This window comes from Idiotropiscis lumnitzeri, chromosome 15 (assembly GCF_059441095.1).
Source record: "Idiotropiscis lumnitzeri isolate Australia: NSW breed Sydney's pygmy pipehorse chromosome 15, RoL_Ilum_1.0, whole genome shotgun sequence".
Taxonomy (NCBI): Eukaryota; Metazoa; Chordata; class Actinopteri; order Syngnathiformes; family Syngnathidae; genus Idiotropiscis; species Idiotropiscis lumnitzeri.
Window position 1 is genome coordinate 14,283,251 of NC_142405.1, and position 21,154 is coordinate 14,304,404.

Genomic DNA, 21,154 nt, shown 5'->3' on the forward strand with positions numbered 1-21,154 from the left:
CAGCACTTCAATATGATAAAAACGAAAACGGTTAGCAAGATATACTAAACATTGTCTAATTGCAGAGTATCTCGATCCGGGGTCACGCAAGGAAGATCAGACTTGTCTTTACTGAGCCATTTTCAGCTTTTCATGGGGGGTCGTGAGGAGTTCCCAGGGCAGTCTCTTCTGCGGGAAATGCCCACAACACCTCACCAGGGAGACACCCAAGAGGTATTTCTAACCAGATGCCCATCTGGCTCCTTGCAATGCATTGGAGCAAACCCTGAACTTCATGTCAAGCATAAAGTAGTCAAGTAGAGTAGTTGTCTAATATTTGCCAACAATTGGTGAACAGAGAAAAAGAAAGAGGAATAAGTACTGAGTTAACTTGGTATAAACTTTTAAATTGATTGAGAAGTGTTAAATGTGATCTTCCAATCCTTCAAAATAACCATTTTTATTAAGTGCTATGTATTAGTTCAAATTAAGTTAATGCAATGAATTGTGCTGTACAATGAAACAATTAGGAAATAGAATAAAATAGTTTCAAAAATTTGAGTGGTGCACTAACTTTGTGTGATACAATATGATAAATTCAGTGATAAGCAATTTGGAAGGATGCAAGATGTCATTATAATAATGAAGCACATCAAGAAGCCATCTTATTCTACAATGCATAACGCTTAGTTTCATCCTCACCAACATGTTACTGTAAGATTATGCGACTCCATGGACCACCTAAACGAACACACAAGAAGTCTGACAGATACATTACAATAAGGGTTTCTAAACAAAAGGCTAAAAAAAAAAAAAAAAAAAACTAAACAAGTTTGTTCCAACCATTTATTTAATATATTTTTCAACTGAAATAGTCTTCAAGAAAAACGTGGAAAGAACATAAAAATGTATACTGAGGTGCATCAGCCTCAACTCTTTGACTTCTGTTGATTGGAATGGCCCACCAGCATTTGTAGAGTTCCTGTTCTGGAACATCCCTACTTCTCCGTTGGATGGAGGAGCGGTAACATCGATGAAGAGGTGACGGGAAAGATGTAAAAGTAAGATGAAAATATGAGTGTTTCCTGATTTACATGGCAAACAGAATTAGGAATGCCACCATCAGACAGAAGAGACCCATAGCCTCAGATAGGGCAAAGCCCAGGATGGCGTAGGAGAAAAGTTGCTGCTTTAGGGAAGGGTTCCTGCAGAGAACAGAGGAGATTTTTACGTCAGGTTTACCATCAACCAAATCACATTTCTGCTAATCTCTCTCAATCTTTAAAAATGTTATAATTGGAAAAAAAAATGTGCACAACTGTATTTTGCGTTTACAAGTTCCCAATGTTGTTAAGTTATCTTGAATGCACCATGTTGCTTGCGGGCATAAAGCGGATGCGGTTCTCTGTCCTAGAGTGTGCTTTAAGGTTTAACAACACCCATCAAGACTATAATTTAAATGGGGCATATTGTAGTTTGTCCAATTGGAGTCACCATAGCATGACATCAACTGCCACTTGGCTTTGAGGCAGACCATTTGCATTTTGATTGCTAATATCCAATCAGAATGACCCATCACCTTACATATGATTGCACAAAATTCTTATCTAGAAAGCATAATGACAATTTATTCGCCGCTTTTTACTTAGGTTTGTTCCTGCTCATAGTTTGTTTTTCCCCTTTACCCTGTTTTATTTTATTTTACCTCATCGCAGCAATGGACATCCAACTTGCGGTGCTTTTACTGCTGTTAGGGGCTGTTTTTTGCGCGATCGCGTCCGGAGACGAAACTCGGAGCTACGGACCGATCGTGTACACAAGAGATCAGCTGTTAGCACTCCGTGCTAACCCCGAGCCGGCTCCCGGCGCGAGACCCGATATCCCCCGCGAGGTGAGGAGGAAGAGACGGGGATGTCGTGCGGGGGCTAAACGCCAGGCAAGGAAGAGACGATACCACCCCGTCCTCCCGTCCATTATTATGGTGAATGTTAGATCTCTTCCCAATAAAATGGACGGGCTAACAGCGCTAACCCGACACGAGAGGCACTTCCGGGAGTCTAGCTTGCTGACGTTAACGGAGGGAGTGGCTAACCGAGCTAACGCCGTCATGGAATTGGACGACTTCCAAAATCCTACGTGCGGACACGACACTGGAGAGCGGTAAGAGGAAAGGAGGAGGGCTGGTTGTGTTTGTTAATGATAGATGGTGTAACCCTGGGCACATAACTGTTAAGGATCAACTTTGCAGTCGGGACATTGAGCTGATAGCTGTTAGCATCCGTCCGTACCATTTACTGCTAGTTCAGTCATGTGATCGCGGTGGCGGCGTACGTGCCACCCTCTGCTAACAGTACTGACTGCAGCTGTGAGCAGGCTACAAACACCACCCAAATGCCTTGTTACTTTAATCTTGTTTCTCCATCCTCCTCTCTGCCTTCATTCACACAATATGTAACCTGCCACAGCAGAGACAATAAAATGTTGGACCTCTTCTATGCCAACACCAAGGAAGCGTACACATCACTGCTCCTAACCCCCCCTGGGCAAAGCTGACCACAATTTGGTTGCTCTCCTGCCTGTGTACAAACCCCTGGTCCGCAGGCAGCCAGCTGTGACACGCACAGTTCAGAGATGGTCTGGAAAAGCCGAGAAGGCCTTGAAGGACTGTTTCAACACAACTGTGTGGGGAGGTATTCAGCGAAGCCCACGGGGAGGACATTAAGGCCGAACGCTATAACATTATTACAGACTATATTAATTACTGCAAGGAGAACACCATACACACCAGGACAATAAAGTGCTTCAACAAATGATAAAATGTATTTCATTGTCACAAATTTGTAAAGCATTACAAGACTCAGCAACTAATATATCAAAAAATATATTAAATTGTAACTCGTTATATTTCAGTCTACATGTAATAAATGTGCTGGGATGTATCAGCATGACGATGATAGTTTTGAGAAGTTGAGTTTTAGGAGCTAAATATTCCGTTTTTAAAATCAATGAATAATCACGATTCCAGTTTCAATCAAAATAATTGTGATTATTATTATTTACATAATCGTCCAACCCTACCGCTTATGAGTTTGGCCTCCAATGTCACACCATTTTATTGCATCTCCATTTGCCTTTGAGTGCTTTTCTAGGTATGGTTACCATTAAAACAAGCAGTGACCTAAAGTATTTGTAAAATTATATTGTACTCCTACCTTACATATATTCCTTTTAATTTGAAAGTATGCTTGACCCAAATGCCTTTGATAGTTCAGCATGCTTTTGTTACAAAATAAGGCATGCTTTTGTTACAAAATAAGTTGTATCAGCTCATTGACTTCATAAATGCAATGCGTTTTAATACCTACAGGTGAAACAACATGTGTTAGTCACTTTTGATATAAAAACAGTTTCGTACCTGACTGTTTTTTTTTCCTGTGCAAGACTGTTCAAACAGCCTAAGTATTTGAGATTGCAGACCCGTGATCTCCACTGAAAAAAAATTGTCAAATTAACTAAAAAATTTATTACATTAAGTGGTTCCAAGAAGTTGCATTTTTTAATTAAATGCATTGTCTACTCAAATGTATCTGGATCCAGATGATTTGACTTTATGAAATTGCATCAATTCAACCCCATTTTATGTCCCGGGAATTGTTAATTTATAACACTTTCTATAAATATTTGAAAGCGCTAGTATTTTGAACGATTCTACCTTGGCTTAATGTGATTCTGGGAAATCACAATGTCCATACACTGGTGAGCGCTCATATTGTTAATGGACTATTCATGTGGTCCTGCAGAGCCAACTGCAGGGTAATATCAAAGTCAAGTCTGAGTCACAAAAGTTCAGAGTCCAAGTCAAGTCAGATTCAAAGTCCAGATGAGATCGATATTAAACCTTAAGACAGAAAATAACTTTTTTTCATGACCACTTAACGAGAAAAATGTCATTATGCTAAAAAATCCAAGATATGCAACTTTCTGCTTTATTAATCGCGCGTGTGTGCGCGCGCAGCTAAACAATAAAAACAATGTTGCTTTATTAATAGTTGTTGACCTCAAGGGAGAGCAGTGAGAAGCGGCAACAAAACAGCACCAAAGTCAAAGCTTAATTACTATAAACACATCACGGAGGCAAGGTTTTGCCATCATGTGCAGTCAGATGGCTATTTTTTTTAAAAAACAAAAAAGCTTTATACTTCAAGTTTCCTTTGAAGGAGGATATTTATTTTCACTAAGGAATAAAAAGAGTTGCACGCAAGCCGATAAAAATATTTTGCCAGTTCAAAGGCAGAGTCACGGCTGAGTCAAACACCACAGAGTCAGAATAAAAAAAACATTTTTTTTTTTTTTTTAAATTTAAAGGTTTGGAGTCAGGCACTACAGCTCTAGCTACCCGGACCCTGCAGATATCGTGGCGACTCTCCTCAAAGGCAAATTTCCAAACCTTTATGCCACCTTTCCTACACCTTGGTTATATTATGATATCAGGTCAAGGTGAGATGAAAAGGTGCTTCCTTTCCAACCCAAGAAAGGAAGGCAATGTTTCAATTAATTTTCTACATTTTTCCCTAACTGACATCATTGCGCGCCGACAAAGATTCTAGCTTGCGGACATAACCTGCAATCATTTTTTTATTTTATCATAAATAAAGATGAAAATAGTCAGGTCGTTAAATGCATTTTAAAACAGATTAAAGTACATGTAAATGTACCAAGTTTAATTACATTATCAGTGGACGCATGATTTATAGTTTTAAAAAAAAAAAAAAAAAAAAAAAAAAGATTTACCTAGCATAGCCAATGATGAGGCTTCCAAAAACGGTTCCAATTCCAGCTCCAGAACCAGCAACTCCCACTGTGGCAGCACCAGCACCAATGAACTTTGCAGCAGTGTCAATGTCCCGAGAGACCGCACTGGTCTGGAAAGAGCGTGTCAGGATTGCTGACTGACTTACTGGCAACAGGGCCTGAGAGGACAGGAAGGGGTGGGTGAGTACCAAAGACAAAAAATAAATAAGAAAATAAATTAATAATCAGTTTCTAACTGCCATAAAATGTTTCATCCTCTAGTGACATTGCAATTAAATAACCATGTGCACTCTCTGAGTGCAATAACAGCTTTAGCTTCTCTCAAACATGAACTTGATTTCTCTGGGTGTTTGTCCCTGCACTTGGTGCACCTGGGGTTTTTTTTTTTCCTCTACGCTCTGGGCTCTGCGTCCACTTATGGAAGCAAGCATCCAACCACTGCAAACAAGGGCTGGGCGATATGACCTGAAATCAATATCACGATAAATTGAGCAATTTTACCTCGATAACGATAAATGCATGATAAATTCCCCCCCGTGGACCAAAATCAAAATAAATGCAGGAAATGCATATTAACTGTTTTTTTATTGACCAACTAGTACACATTACCTTCAATGAAAAATAAAAAAACAAAAATCATTTGTATAAACATTCCAAATAGCTTGCTTTGCATGACTTGAACAATGTCACAAAGAACAAGAGCACCTCTCGCAAAATCTTTTTCTGCAAATGGATTGCGCCAAGATGCTGTAATGATATGTGCAAAGCCCTAGATTTGTGTGGTCTCTTGTAAACAATATAAATGATGCCAAATAAAAAAATGCTAAATAAAATGAAAAAAAAATGTAAATTCCAGCCAAATAAACAAGTGTGCATCATTGGTAAAATGTGCCATCTCGAGTACTCCGGTGCGCAGTCGCCACTTGTCAGGGATCTATGTTGCGACTCGACCACAAGTCTGATGTGGATGCAAAATGCTTGACATGTCTAATCTCCCGCCCCGATGTTGTCCATATCGGGAAGTACGGTTTGCGACAAATATTTTCGTACCTCTTGTCGGCGTTCAAATCCTGTGCGTGCCACTGTAACTAGAGGAGCTCTATCTTTAGTTATGTGCTAGGCTATCGCGTCCACCTCTGAGATGTTCTCTCGTATGGCGTTGCCTCCGTTAATGGGCTATGGTCACTTGTCGAACCTTGCTTCTCACTTTGAACTTTCAGCACAGCATGGTTGTGTTGTGGGTGGTGAAAAAGAAAAGGTTGGACGTGCTGTTTTGGGTGCTTACGACGCACTTTGTAGTTTGTGTTCTTTTGCTCAAACATCGTCTTTATGGAACCCAAAACATTTCCAAACGCCAGATGTCGAATTCCTTTTCGGGACAAGCGCAACAGGAACAACTTCAATTAACGTTACTTCGTCTTCAGCCGTGTCAGCTGCTTCTGGATTGAATTGCCAGCTACGACCGCGTTGTCTGTTTTTTTCCTTGTTTAGACTGGTGGAGTCACGTGACTAGACACGCTGTAGCCGTCTTATAGGAGCATTAACATTGCCGCAGACAGAAAAGACTTCTTTTCTTTTTTAAATACTGAATTTACCGACATGGGCAAAATAATGTTGGTCATTGTAATAAATTTCGGTAACGGTAAATTTTCGATTTATCGCCCAGCCTTACAGCAAACTCTCGCCACCGAGTGAGGCAGAAAAGGAGACTGCAATGATCCAGTCTATGGTTGAGTTTTGAACAAAAGTTGGATTTGTCATTGGCTTAGCAATATTTGAGATGGGATGAGAACACTAGAGTTCTATTGCCCTAAAACAGGGCAATTTCCCCACAAGAAGAAATATTATGCAAATATAAATCTAGACTTCTTCATCAATGGGTATTTTGAAAAAGCGAGTCTATGCTCATATACCACATAAAACGGGTAAATTAAAATTTAGTAAATGAGTGTGCACGATTACTAGTTCTTACCTGCTGCTGCTCCACTGTAGCTTCGGGTCTGGTGAAAATGGAGACAGACACTGGCCGGGCAAGAACTCTGGACCCTCCACGCAGCTAGATCACAGTTAACAGACAGTCACACACACACACACACACACGCACACACACCCACACACACACACAGAAATTTCATTAATATTTAAATGCAACAATCGTCCCCGATGAAAAAAAAAAATGAATCATGCGAGAGGTGTTACCAGTGTTTAGATTATTTCACTACCCATCACGAACCACCTGGGGGCACTACAAATTGAGTTCCAAAAAGTTTGCAGTCCTGAAAAATGAAACCGCCAAGATTTTGTCCCATTTACACCATCTTCAACAATTGGCCTGACTGTCCTTATTTGCATGTTGCCAGTGGAACACTGACATGCTAAAAGCATCAAAATAGTCTGCAATTAAATGTTAAGACGTTTAGCAAGGATCTTATGTGAGTTGGGATGGGCATTTGACTTAATCTCTTTGACAGCCTTAATAAAATACAATAAATAAATCATTAACTGAATGGCTTTTTTGTCACATTACAGCACGTTTCAGCGTTAGGGATTTGAGATGTAAAAAACAGGTGGATTTTGCTGCTCATTCCACAAACATCAGAATGTTGTGTTTTGACAAGTGGCACTGCATAGAACATATTCTTGTCAAGAATTGTTGGTGCTGACTTCCCCTTTAATTATCCTCCATCTTATACCTGTATTTTCAGAGTGAACTAAAGAGAAATATTCTGCAAAATTGTTCAAGCCAACTTACCACAGCAGGAGAAGTGACAAACTTCGCACAGGAATACATGGCTAGAACCTAAGAGAATGAGACAATTTTCAGGCTTAGTCATTATTTATATGCATGGTCCCTCCCAGCGTGGAACTTCAACATTGTACGTTGTCAAAAGTAAAGTTTATCACATTTTTTGCGCATACAATATGAACATAGATTAGTTTATGATTGCAGTTACAAGTTGGGTTAGATGTCATTTTGATAACATGCCTGAATGACACTTTGGGGAGGGGGGGATTCAGAAAACCAATTACGCCAATAATGCAAAGTAAGGAGAACTGAAAATGAACATGTTGCAGATCATGTCTAGCGAAGTGTTGCACGTAGCTGGGGGTAATCCAATTGTCAGCAGACGACTGCTTGGTTAAATTGGAGATTATGCTGGAGATCTGCAGTCTACCGATGAAGCGGGTGAAAAGGCGACAGCTCCCCTTGCTCACAGGCGCCATTTCCTTAAGCCTGGAGGACACACAGCCCAAGCTGTCTTTTTGGTTGGAAGAAAAGCCGGAAAATATTACTAGTATATACAAAACACTAGCCCGACGTAAATCAGAACACTGACCCCTTTGCTGGTCTATATCACAACAGGTACTCCAGTCACACACCGCCATAGCTAGCCAATCCCAATATCATGTTGCTATGCTAACCACCCTACTTGAAGGTCAAAATGAATTACTAACGACCAGACACGGCCAAGAAATCGTTTAAAACGCAAGCACGCCCAAACTATATGTTCCGCGCAATGCAATGCGAGCAAAGCCGATGAAGAGTTCGTGGTGAACTGTGAGGTCTTTGCAGGAGGTGCCGAGAATGAAGCACGAAGGCCCGCAGACGGAATCAGACATCTTGCATCCAGTCAGTTACTGCCAAATCAAACCAGCCGCAGTGGGGTGTAACAAAATATTGTGGAGAGGCAAGAAAAGTATATTGCATGTCTGCAAAATATGGAAGTAACGGTAAATCTTCGCATTAACACGAAGAAGTGAAATGCGAGTCATCTGACATCCATTAGCCGACATTGATACTGTGCTACACCGAATAGTTCGAAGCGTCTCCTGATAGCTCACATATCACTAATAATGCTTTACAAGCATGCATTAAAAGTGGAACCTTAGTCCATAGGCAAAAGAGCAATAAAGGTTATATATTACCGGTTAGTTACGGTTTCGGGAGGGTCCTGGATTAGCTTGTCTGGTACCCACCAGTAGTCAATGAACGTGGAAAGCAAAAGACCGTCACCTTGTCATTTATAAGAAGTGTGTGTACGTCCTAATCGTTCATTGGACAGAGCATCACAGCAGCGCAAGTCATAGCCACGTCCATACGTAACTTCCGTTATTGTAGCCTATTAGAGAGGTGCGTGTTGCTTTAGAAAGTGTGTGATTGGTCAAACTGTGCAAGTGGAACCAGTGAACTACGTGAGCATAAACTACGATTGGACAGCCTTGCTGGTTGACGAGGGGCGACTTTTCAAATACATCCCGTGTCCTAAACGGCTATTGGATAATCAAAAGGAAGTCCGGCCTACAAAATGAGTTTTTTCTTCCCTTTTCTAACTTATTTTTTGACCAATGCCAGTTACCATTCACCAACAAAACAGATCCATATGTATATATATTGGCTGGTGATCAGTTCAGCGTGTACCCCGCCTAAGGTGTATATACATATATATATATATATATATATATATATATATATATATATATATAAAATTTTTCATTATTTATTCTTTATTTAATCTATTTTATTTATATTTAATTAAATTATTGTTGTATTACACTGGAGAGGGGAGCTCTTTAATCTCGTTGCATACTGTACAATGACAATTAAGGGATTTCTGATTCTGAGTCTGAATGTACCACAAGTTATTTTTAGTTTTTTTTAAACAGTGAATATTATGTTACATTTTCCAAATACCAACTATAAGTATTTCATTTACATCTGAGAATAACATGCAAGTACCCTATCAGCCAGAAGAGCAATACAGTGAAACCCCGCTACTTTGCGGTTCACCTTTCGCGGGTTCAGTGCTTCGCGGGTATAAAAAATATTCAAAAATTAAAAACTTTTTTGCCCGGGCACGATCGGGGCTCTCCATTCGCTGCGCTCCGCGGGGGCATTGTAGTTTCGCCGAGCGGCACGACGGGGCGCTGGAGCGGTTAGACGGCCGGCGTGCGCCGAAGAAGAGCGTGGGCAAAGAGGAGAGTGGACGAAGAAGAGCACGTTCCCCCGGGCACGATCGGGGGCGACGTTTTGCACGGTTCGGACCGTACCAGAGCTCCGGCCGGCGTGCGTGGCAGTTAAGCCGAAGAGTAGCACCTTTCGCCCGGGCACGAGCGGGGCGACATTTTGCTCCGTTCGGGACTGTACGAGAGCTCCGGAGGAGGCCGGCCGGCGTGCGTGGCAATTACGCAGAAGAGGAGCACCTTCCGCCCGGGGCACGAGCGGGGCGAAATGAAACCGAGTTCAACCGAACGGAGACACGCTTCGGGGGAGCAGGTCCGGCGTGCGTGACAATTAAGCCGAAGAGGAGCACCTCTTCCGCCCGGGCACAAGCGGAGCGCGAGGCTGTCAGTTATGAATGAATAAATGAATAAATAAATAAATGAAGAATGCCACCTTTCATTTCACAGGGCACACCGGACGGCGTACCAGCAGGTAAAAGTCGAAGTAATTAAATAAATACAAAAAGAAGTAATTGAATAAATACAAAAATAATGGCTGGGGAATAAAAAAATAAGTTTTAATAATAATTTGGTTTTTTTTTGTTATAACATGAATTTCACTCTCTCTCTCTCTACCCGTGCATATATATATATATATATATATATATATATATATATATATATATATATATATATATATATATATATATATATATATATATATATTGGGATGTTGGCGGGGAACACCTTGAACTGGTTGCCAGCCAATCACAGGGCAAAAGGAAAACAAGGACAATTCGACATGGTCATATGGGTCAGGGATTGAACCCCCAACCTCTGGGTTGGAAGATGACCACTCTACCACCATGTAATTAGGCAGGGGTCCGCACTGGCTTTTATCAAAGCAGGTGTGACTGGCAGTGCAACATTTGATATAGTACTCAGACGATTTAGGTACTTGAAAATCCAAGTTAACCTAGAAATTAAAGACATAGTGATTAAATTCAAATTAGCCTTTTTTCAATCAATAAACCTGTATTGCTATTTGCCCAGTAGTTTTAAAGTTACAAGTATACATTATATGCGCGAACGAATGCTGCTTGATAATACATATTGTGATTTGTTGGCCGTTTTATGTATTAACCGCATGTGACTAAATCATCTGAGGGGATCATTGCTTTTACTGATTCCACTAATGGTTATATGTTGTTTTTGTTGTTGTATTCCATCTTTTTATAGTAACAATTCATCCTATCAAAATATAATTTGATTCCGATGTATTTTTTCATTACCTTTTTCATAGTAATAAGATCAAAGTATTCCCAAACAGGGGAAACTCTATCATCCTGATTGGCTCCATAGTGATAACTTTGACAATAGTAATCAAGAAGCGAATTACAAACTTCTCACAAAACTTACCCAAATACTCACAAAACGGGAAACCTCCATTGCGTTTCGTTGTAGTTTAAATCAGAAACGGAGCTTCCAGTTTACTCGTTACACGCATCGGAGTCTGGACACAGGTGTCACATCACTAATTTCAAGGGCTTTCAGTCACTAATGTGAATGGATGGCCATAGATGTACAGATGAAAATATTCACAACTCCACCTGAAAACTAGCCCTTCTCGGTCTGTCTATGAATAGCGCTTTTCCTCGTCACAGAGAGCGTGGCTTGCATATGCTTTTGTGTGTCTCTCATCATTTTCTTGTTGTTAAAGACTGACGCCTATTCCCACTGGATGACCAACTCTGTTGTATTGTTTTAATCAAAAGGTGATATGTGTATGAATATGAGCTGTGTGCATTGTTACTCTCTAATGATGACACATGATGTTGAAGAAATGAACAAAGTTTAATAAGCTGTTGATTACAAAGGGAGAATGTAACAACATATATTATCATATGTTTTCAAATGTATTGAGCTTGCATTTTATATGTGATATTAAGTAATACATTGTTTGAGTCTAACTGGTGAGCTTAGAGCAGGCGTGGGCAAACTACGGCCCGGGGGCCACATGCTTAATCGTTTCAATCCGGCCCGCCGAACTTGAAAAAAATGAAATCAATAAACCTTGTTCATGTTTTAGTTTCTAAATACAGTGGTGTGTCAAAGACATATATTTTGTTGTTATGCTTGTAGTATTAGGTGACATATGTAGGTAGGAACCTTACGTATGTACTGTGGGCTTGGGGGCAAATAATAAACGTTACGCAATAATACTGCACGGTGTGTGTCGTCCCTCCTGTCGCCTCCTGCCAATATAGTTCGGCCAGACTCACGAACCAACAATACATGGTGTCAGAAGTGGCAGAAGAGGGTCTTTTTGGAGCTGAATCTTACCGAGAGAGTGTCCCGCGTACACGCGAGTTTTCGTTTCATACGAGACAGTTCAGGCTGCGGGGGCGAGCCCGCGTAACGGCAAGATGTCTCAGTTTCAAGTCTCTCCACCTGAAAAATTTACGTTCAGGGCTGAAGACTGGACGAAATGGATAAAGCGTTTTGAACGGTTTCGCATTGCGTCCGGGCTGGAAGCGCAAGCAGACGAGAATCAGGTGAATACGCTTATCTACACCATGGGGGAGGAAGCGGAGGACATACTAGTTTCTCTCCACCTGAGCGCCGTGGAAGCGAGTGACTATGTCACAGTCAAAAATAAGTTGGACACCCACTTTGTGGCTCGCAGAAATGTCATCTTCGAGAGGGCAAAGTTTAATTTGCGTCAACAAGAAGAGGGGGAGTCGGCTGATGGCTTTCACACGGCACTACATTGTCTCGCGGAGTACTGCGGATACGGGGCTCTTCACGACGAAATGGTGAGAGACAGATTTGTTGTCGGCTTGAGAGATAAACGTTTATCAGAACAACTGCAGTTGGACCCAGAATTAACACTGGTGATGGCAATTACCAGAGCTCGTCAAAGTGAGCAAATAAAGAAGCAACAGGAGGTGTTAAAGTCTAACTTTAAAGTTGACATCGCCAACACTCAGCTGGACAGCGTGCACGCGCGTCACCGCGGAGGCGCGCGGCCGAAACAAATGCCGCGACAACATGGAGGAACATTTAAAAAAGCACCGAAGGACAGACAGACACAATGCAAACGATGCGGTGATCCAAAAGGACATAGTCTGCAACAATGCCCAGCTAGAGAAGCAATGTGTAATTACTGCAAGAAAAGGGGGCATTATGCAAGAGTGTGCAGAACGAAGAAAATAAAAGGAGTGAATGTTGTCATAGAGACTGATGATGAGGCAGAAGTTGCATTCCTTGGCTCCTTGTCAGCCGATAAAATGACCAGTCCATGGATGACAGACATAAACATGGACAATTACAGTGCAGTGTTTAAGATTGACACTGGCGCGGATGTTACAGCTGTTTCAGAAACACTTTACAGCCGTGGTAAATTCAGAAGACTGGTGAGACCTCTTAAAGTTCTGAAGGGACCAGGGGGCGCACGTCTAAAGGTCAAGGGCATGTTCACAGCCACACTCAGTAAGAACAATAATTGCGTCAAGGAGAACATATATGTTGTGAAAGGGCTGAGCACACCACTGCTGGGCGGGATGGCTGCGATGAAACTGCAGCTGGTCGCTCGACTGGAGAACATCAGCCTGGTCTCCATGGAATCCATAAAGGAGGAGTTTCCCAAGCTTTTCAGTGGATTAGGTAAAATGGAGGGTGAGTACAACATTGTACTGAAGCCTGGGGCACAACCTTTCTCTCTTTCGACGCCCCGACGTATTTCTCTCCCACTCCTGCCAAAAGTTAAAGAGGAGCTGAAGCGTATGGAGGCGCAAGGAGTCATCTCTAAAGTGGAGGTACCAACGGAATGGTGTGCACCAATGGTGGTGGTGCCGAAGCGGACTTGCAAGAGCAGAGTGAGAATATGCACAGACCTCACTGAACTGAATAAATCTGTCATGAGAGAAAAACACCCTCTCCCCTCAGTCGAACACACCTTAGGTCAGTTGGCAGGCGCTAAGGTGTTCTCAAAGTTAGATGCCAATGCTGGTTTCTGGCAGATACCGCTATCCAAGGAGTCTTCTTTGCTGACTACGTTCATCACTCCGTTTGGACGCTACTGTTACAACCGTCTGTGTTTTGGAATCTCATCTGCACCGGAACACTTCCAGAAGCGTATGTCGCGCATTTTGGAGGGCCTGGATGGAGTTGTATGTCAAATGGATGATGTGCTCATCTGGGGAGCAACGCAGTGTGAGCATGATGAGAGACTGAGGAGGACTTTGTTACGTCTACAGGACGCGGGCGTCACACTGAATGAAAAGTGTGAGTTCTCAAAGAACACAATAAAGTTCTTGGGACAAGTTATCGACTCATCGGGGTCAGTGCAGACCCTGACAAAGTGAGTGCTGTAAAAGTTATGAAGGAACCAAGCAACATCAGCGAGGTGAGACGTTTCCTAGGGATGACTAATCATCTTGGCAAGTTCCTACCTCACCTGGCGGAAAAGACGCGTCCTCTCAGAGACCTGCTTAGGAAGTCCAACATGTGGGTCTGGGGACCACAACAGCAGCAAGCATTTGATGGCATTAAAGCGGACTTGACGTCGACCCCTGGGCTGGCGTTATATGACCCAAATGCTGAAACACTGGTCTCTGCTGATGCATCCTCCTTCGGGTTGGGCAGTGTGCTTCTCCAGAAGCAAGCTGATTCTCGTTGGAAGCCAGTGGCGTATGCTTCGAGAGCCCTCAGCAGCACCGAACAGCGATACGCCCAGATCGAGAAAGAGGCACTAGCTTCGACATGGGCCTGTGAGAGGTTTTCAGAGTTTCTCATAGGAAAGTAGTTCCATATCGAGACAGACCACAAGCCTCTAGTTCCCCTGCTGGGCTCCAAGAGTCTAGAGATGCTTCCGCCACGCATCCAGCGTCTTCGTATGAGATTGATGAGGTTTTCTTATACTATCTCTCATGTAGCTGGTAAGAACATTGCAACTGCGGATGTGCTGTCACGGGCCCCTGTCAGCGCCACGTCGGACGGGTTGCAAGAAGAAGAGGTCAACTTGTATGTTGATTCTGTCATTGCGAACCTTCCTGCTACTGAATCGAGGCTGGTGGAAATACAAGAAAGTCAGGACAACGATGCCATTCTCCTGCAGCTGAAGAAGTTCTGCCTGGAGGGATGGCCGGACAAATTTTCTGTGGACCGTACAATCCAGCCCTATCTGCCGTTTTCTGGTGAGCTCACAGTTCAGGATGGACTACTGCTGTATGGCTGCAGGATTGTGATTCCAGCGTCGCTTAGGGCAGACATGCTGTCCAAGCTTCACGAGGGCCACCTTGGGATTGCTAAATGCAGGGAGAGGGCGAAACAGTCTGTGTGGTGGCCTGGTCTCAGTACGGATCTGTCCAGGACGATTGCGGACTGTGATGTGTGTGCCAAGGAGAGGACGACTCTCAGAGAAACAATGATGCCTACTGAGTTCCCATCGAGGCCATGGTCCTTGGTCGGGGCTGATCTGTTCCGGATAAATAACAAAGATTATCTGGTCGTAGTGGACTATTTTTCAAGGTTCTTCGAAGTGGCTTGGCTGACGTCTACTACATCGGAGGCTGTGATCGAGCACTTCAAGTCTATCCTTGCTCGTCATGGAATTCCCGAAGAAGTGCGCTCCGACAACGGGCCACAGTTTGCTTCTGTGGTCTTCAACAAGTTTGCCTCGGAATGGGGTTTCAAGCATGTGACGTCCAGCCCACGTTTTCCACGGGGTAATGGTGAGGCTGAGCGTGCGGTGAGGACCATAAAGGGTCTTCTCAAAAAGTCTGCAGACCCGTATCTTGCCCTTATGGCCTACCGTGCTGCTCCCTTGGCGAATGGCTACAGTCCCACGGAACTCCTCATGGGGAGGAGGATAAGGACACCTGTTCCTGTGATTTCATCTCAGCTTAATCCCAGATGTGCGGACATTGAGGATTTGAAGACTACAGAACAGAGGTACCGACAGATGCAGCGTCAAAATTATGATCGCAGACACAGAGCGCGCGATATGCCACACCTTCGACCAGGAGATCAGGTGTGGGTCAGGGACACGCGAGAACGTGGCACAGTTGTGTCTACTGCGGGCACACCGAGGTCCTATGTTGTCGAGACACCCGGCGGTAGGCTGCGAAGGAACCGTTATCATCTCTCGCAGACCTCTGGAGGAGCCGAGACATCAAAAGACTTGCCAGAGGCCCAGGTAAACGCTGATCGTCAGGAGGTGAGTACACCTGGCACACCTGACATTCTTCAACAACCAAGCGGTCAGCAGAATCCGGTGTGTGAGAGGCGGTTTCCCACAAGAGTGAGGACACCTCCCACATTCTTGAAAGACTTTGTTTGCACATAGCTATAGGAGCTGAGTGAGCATGAGGCAGAATAATCCTCACACTCAGTTGGAGGGTTTGGGCAGTCTACCCCATCCCTCATAGAAGATATAGGAATGTGTGATGACTTTCCGTTTTCCTTGAGTGGATTATTTTTTTGGGTTATTAATGGTGTGCATTGACGAATGTTTGATAGTTAATATCATATCTTGAGTGTAGGTGTTTATATGCTATAAGGCATTCCTCAGCTAATGACTGGAATGCTGTTTTGAGTTTGTTTACTGACTCGGTATAATACATGTTGTTGTGTTTGCCTATAAGTGCATATGCATCTTCCCTAGAAAGATTCTTTAACCTCGAAAGGGGGATGTAGTATTAGGTGACATATGTAGGTAGGAACCTTACGTATGTACTGTGGGCTTGGGGGCAAATAATAAACGTTACGCAATAATACTGCACGGTGTGTGTCGTCCCTCCTGTCGCCTCCTGCCAATATAGTTCGGCCAGACTCACAAACCAACAATACAATGCTTTTGTTCACTTTCATTTAAAAATAAAAGGTTTTTTTTTTCTCCGATGAGGTGAGGTTACCAAAACACTCCATCCATCTGCTCCTGGTCCGGCCCCTCTGTCAAATTTTAGAACCCATTGTGGCCTGCCAATCAAAAAGTTTGCCCACCCCTGGCTTAGAGGATCAGGTGAAAGGGGTGAGATGATCGACAAATGCTGGACACGCTTTGCTCTTAAATCACGTGAAGGGAAAGAACCGTCAGGCAAGTGCACTTTCCACTCACATGTATGAGTCAGTGAAGAAGCTTCAAGAAGCTACCAGAAGGGTGGAACTTTCCACTCGCGACTGATGGAATCGAAATGTCAGTTTATGGATGTGGCATGAGCTGAAGAACTTTAATTCGATTTCTACCTTTGTCATTCATATGATTTGATTCAATTCGCACCACTAACCCTTCGCATTTGAACGAACGGCCGGGACCCTCCCCCATATCCCTCCACCCCCAACTCCCCCCACCCCAGTGAGATAGGGGCACGTTACCATCGACGACAGAAAATCAGTTAAAAGGTTTACTCCGGCTTAGAAAACCAAACAAATCCGTACGGTCCTAATAAGGACAGTTAAACCCACTAGGTCAATAACATGCAATAGATTCACAGAGGCGGAGTGGCCGCCCTCGGATCCGTTGGACGGAGAGCCGGCCAAGGACTTTTATCCCGATTAGTCCTGCGGGTAAGCGGAATCTGACAGTGGGTCACCGACTTTTTTTTTTTAAACCGAATGCTACTTCTTCGGTACTGATTAATGGAAAGTGCTACCAGTCACTGATCGTGTTAGTGCTTTCTCACGGTACCTTAATTCTCTTCAATGGTTGAAAGTATTGTAGTGCGGTTAACTTGTTAAAGGGCCTAGGACTATGCAGTGTTATTGTGCTTTGGTTTTTCCCAGCCTATGTTTGGTCAGTGAATGCAACGCGATGTTATGACTACCGTTTATGATCGCGAGACTGTTAGATGAAAGATTGATCTTGTTGTATGGTACTCGCGGCTCACTGCATGGACACTGCTCAAACGCTGTCTGTGCCCGAGCTAGAGACCGACACAACACGGTGTATCATCTCCAACGATAACAGCTGTGATTGTGACTTCATTGTTACTGGAGGCAAGTAAAGTTGACGAGAGAAGATTCTACCCACGCATCGCCATCGCACCGAAAAGTACAAACACGACAACTGGTGTCAGAAGTGGGATTTTTCACAAAACTCCCGTGAGTAAATTCAATTGAAAAGAACGCTACGGATCCATCCCGAGCTAGATGACAATTTGAGGCTCAGCTGCAACTCATCGCGGCCGTGCCGAAGAAAAAAAAAAAAAAAAAAGGTCAAGCTACTTAAGCGTAGCCACGCACGACTGCCGGTCCGCCCCTCCAAAATAAGAGTTGAAGAGGAACTACCCGACGAGACAAAGCAAGGAAGCAAATTGACTGAAAAAATGACTGAAGAATTACAAGGAGCTTCAGCAGGCCACGCAGAGGCAGAGACCGCTCCAAAGTGGCTACAAGCAGTGTTGGATAATCAAACCCAACAAACAAGACACCTTCAAATGATGTTGGCCCCAGTCCTTTCACACATAACAGGACAGTCAGCTGTACAACAAGCCCCAACACAACTCACTACTGTACAAGGTGGGGAGGATAGTATGTCAATGCAGTCTACACCAGGGAAAGGTTTGCAACCGACGTAAGTGCACCTTTCAATGTGACAACTAGGCCAAGGGACCGTGCTCCTTTTGCAGCGGAACTGGAAGTGATAAACCAAAGATCTCGAAATTCTGGGCCGTCCAGGCGGGCTGCAGTTCCTGAATCTGATAGTAGACGCAGAGAGATTAGAGATGTTGAGCATGAAACCCAACACACACATACCTACCAAGATGCAAACAGGCCAAGTAATTCGGGAGGCTATTTCAACACATTGGCAGAGCCCCAGAGGCCTAAATTGGCCATATTTGATGGAAATGAGGATTGGGATACTTTCTTAATGCCATTTGAACGTCAAGCAAGAAAATACGGGTGGAGTGCCATCGAACGAGTCGACAGGCTACATGAGTGTTTAAGAGGAGCTGCGGTGCGGTATGTCTGCTCACTCCCAGAGCACACAAGGGAGGATTATGTTCTCTTGGTAGAGCAGCTCACCCAACGTTTTGGAAAGACGGACCCCCCGACCACGATAAGGAGAAAGCTTGGCGAACTCAGACAAGGCAGAGAGACATCAGCTGAATTTGCGGAGGAGGTGAGGCGCCTTATCACCCTCGCATATCCAGGAGTCGATCTCCAGCTGCAAGACCAGGTTGCGACAGATGCTTTCCTCAAAGGCTTACGAAATCAGAAGGTGGCTTATGAAGTCATGAATCGTGAACCAGGGTCCCTCGTCGAAGCTCAAAAGTTTGTGGAGGCCCATGAGCATAACTTCAAAGCCACGGTGGGCCGCAAAACCGAAATGAGGAACAGAACCAGGCGTATCTCATGGGTTGATGAAGGAGACATATGTGAGGATACTGCTGTGGTATCCCGCAGGGTCCAAAGCCCCCAGTATGTTACAGCTGACCAGTTTGCTGCACTAATGGATCGAGTGGAGGCCCTTGTCAACAAAGTAGAACTTCTACAGCAGCAAGTTGGGGATTATCAGCCTGTAGTCACAGGACCCCAACAGCCTAAATCAGTCCAAAACCTTGCACCAGAAAGGAAGCAAAATTATCAGCAGTTACAACCTAACAGGGGTCGTTCTCAAACTCCTAGTCCAAATCGTGGGGCGGCCGGCCCATGTTTCAAGTGTGGGGAAACAGGACACTTCAGAAAACACTGCGTCAGACCACCCAGTCCAATTGCTGCACGTAACCATACAGACTTGTTGCTGCAACCAGTTGGAGGTTTGGAGAGCTCAGCTGTGAACTCAGATCTTCAGTTACAAGGCCGGCAGATTGGCTGCACTAAGAAGAGAGGTGAAAGCTTACAAATTGCTATAACTATAAATGGCAAGCCAACGAAAGCTGTGGCGGACACTGGAGCTCAAACTACTGTGATATCCGAGGAACTGTACCAAAGTATCTTGAAAGACAACACAACACCTACAGACCTACACCAAACCTACCTGCTGAGCGCAGGAGTCGGTGATGGCATGAAAGCTAAACATGGACTCACAGTGACCTTTCAAATTAGATCCAAATCTATCCCCTGGGAAGTACATGTAGCTTCCATCAGAGACCCTGTTCTTCTTGGATTAGATCTGATGAAAGCTCATGATGTGGTTATCTACACCCGTGGCAAGGTTTTCATTGGAGATGAACTTGTGCCCTCAAAAATTGTGCAAGATAATGGACCAGATTACTGCGTGACGAGAGTGACCCTTGGAAAAGTAACGACTATACCAGCTTCATCGGAATGCATTGTATGGGGTGAAGTGGAGGAGCCAAGACCTGGAGTTCCAGCTGTGTTGGAGCCTCTGCACATTAAAGACAATGTAACATCTGGAAGTGTTCTTGTTGTTATGGAAAAGAGAGTGGCAGTCAGGGTGTGCAATTTCTCAACTAAGCGAACCTCCCTACCGAAAGGAACCTGTCTCGGAATGCTCGTGGAAGCTTACCCTGAACTCCCGTGTGCGGCAAAGCAAAGTGCAGCGTCAAGCCATGCGGATAATGATGATACACCACCAGAGGTGATGGGAAGAGTAACAACAATCCCTGACATTCCCGAACACCTTCAAGGCCTGGTTGCCGCTACAAGTGAAGCTCTCAGTGAAGAACAGCAACAGCGGTTCACTCAATTACTCCTCACGTACCAATCCATCTTTGCCAAAAGTGACTCTGACCTTGGTTACATGTCTGCTGTAACACACAAGATTGACACTGGTTCTGCTAAACCTGTACGTCAGGCAGTAAGAAGAACACCTCTTGGATTTCAAGGTGAGGAGGAAGCACACCTTAAGGCCATGTTGGAAGCAGATGTAATCACACCATCTTCATCTGAATGGGCCTCTCCAGTGGTCCTAGTGCGCAAAAAAGATGGAGGACTAAGGTGGTGTGTCGACTACCGTAGATTGAACAGTCTGACGATCAAGGATGCATATCCACTACCCAAGATCGAAGAATGTCTTAATGTTGTCGGTGGGGCTACCATGTTCTCGACCCTTGACCTTCAGTCTGGCTACTGGCAGATTGCAGTGGATAGCAAAGACCGTGAAAAGACTGCATTCATCACAAAATGGGGTCTTTATGAACACATCTGAATGCCATTTGGACTATGCAACGCACCAAGTACGTTCCAGAGGGCAATGGAGCTCATCCTCAGAGGGCTCCAGTGGGAAACTCTTCTCATTTATCTGGATGATGTCATCGTTATTGGCAATGGAGTGGACCACAGTTTAGATCGGCTTGAGCAGGTCTTTCAGAGGTTCCAAGACTATGGACTAAAACTAAAGCCATCCAAATGCCATCTGCTTCAAGAGGAAGTTCTCTTCCTGGGTCACATTGTGAGTGGTGGAGGTGTCCGACCATACCCAGCTCTCATCAGAGATGTTCAACAGTGGAAACCC

At 44.0% G+C, this 21,154-nt stretch overlaps 1 protein-coding gene across 1 annotated transcript; it reads right to left on the minus strand.

The window, feature by feature from the left end:
- Nucleotides 1-811: 811 nt before the first annotated feature.
- Nucleotides 812-8,866, minus strand: atp5mc1 (ATP synthase membrane subunit c locus 1). The gene is made up of 5 exons (XM_088316235.1): nt 8,719-8,866; nt 7,544-7,591; nt 6,764-6,847; nt 4,771-4,949; nt 812-1,184 (listed from the first exon to the last, which is right to left on the minus strand). The coding sequence occupies exons 2-5, from the start codon at nt 7,580-7,582 to the stop codon at nt 1,070-1,072; spliced, it is 417 nt and encodes a 138-aa protein (XP_088172361.1). The 5' UTR covers nt 7,583-7,591; nt 8,719-8,866; the 3' UTR covers nt 812-1,069.
- Between the last annotated feature and the right edge of the window lie 12,288 nt (nt 8,867-21,154).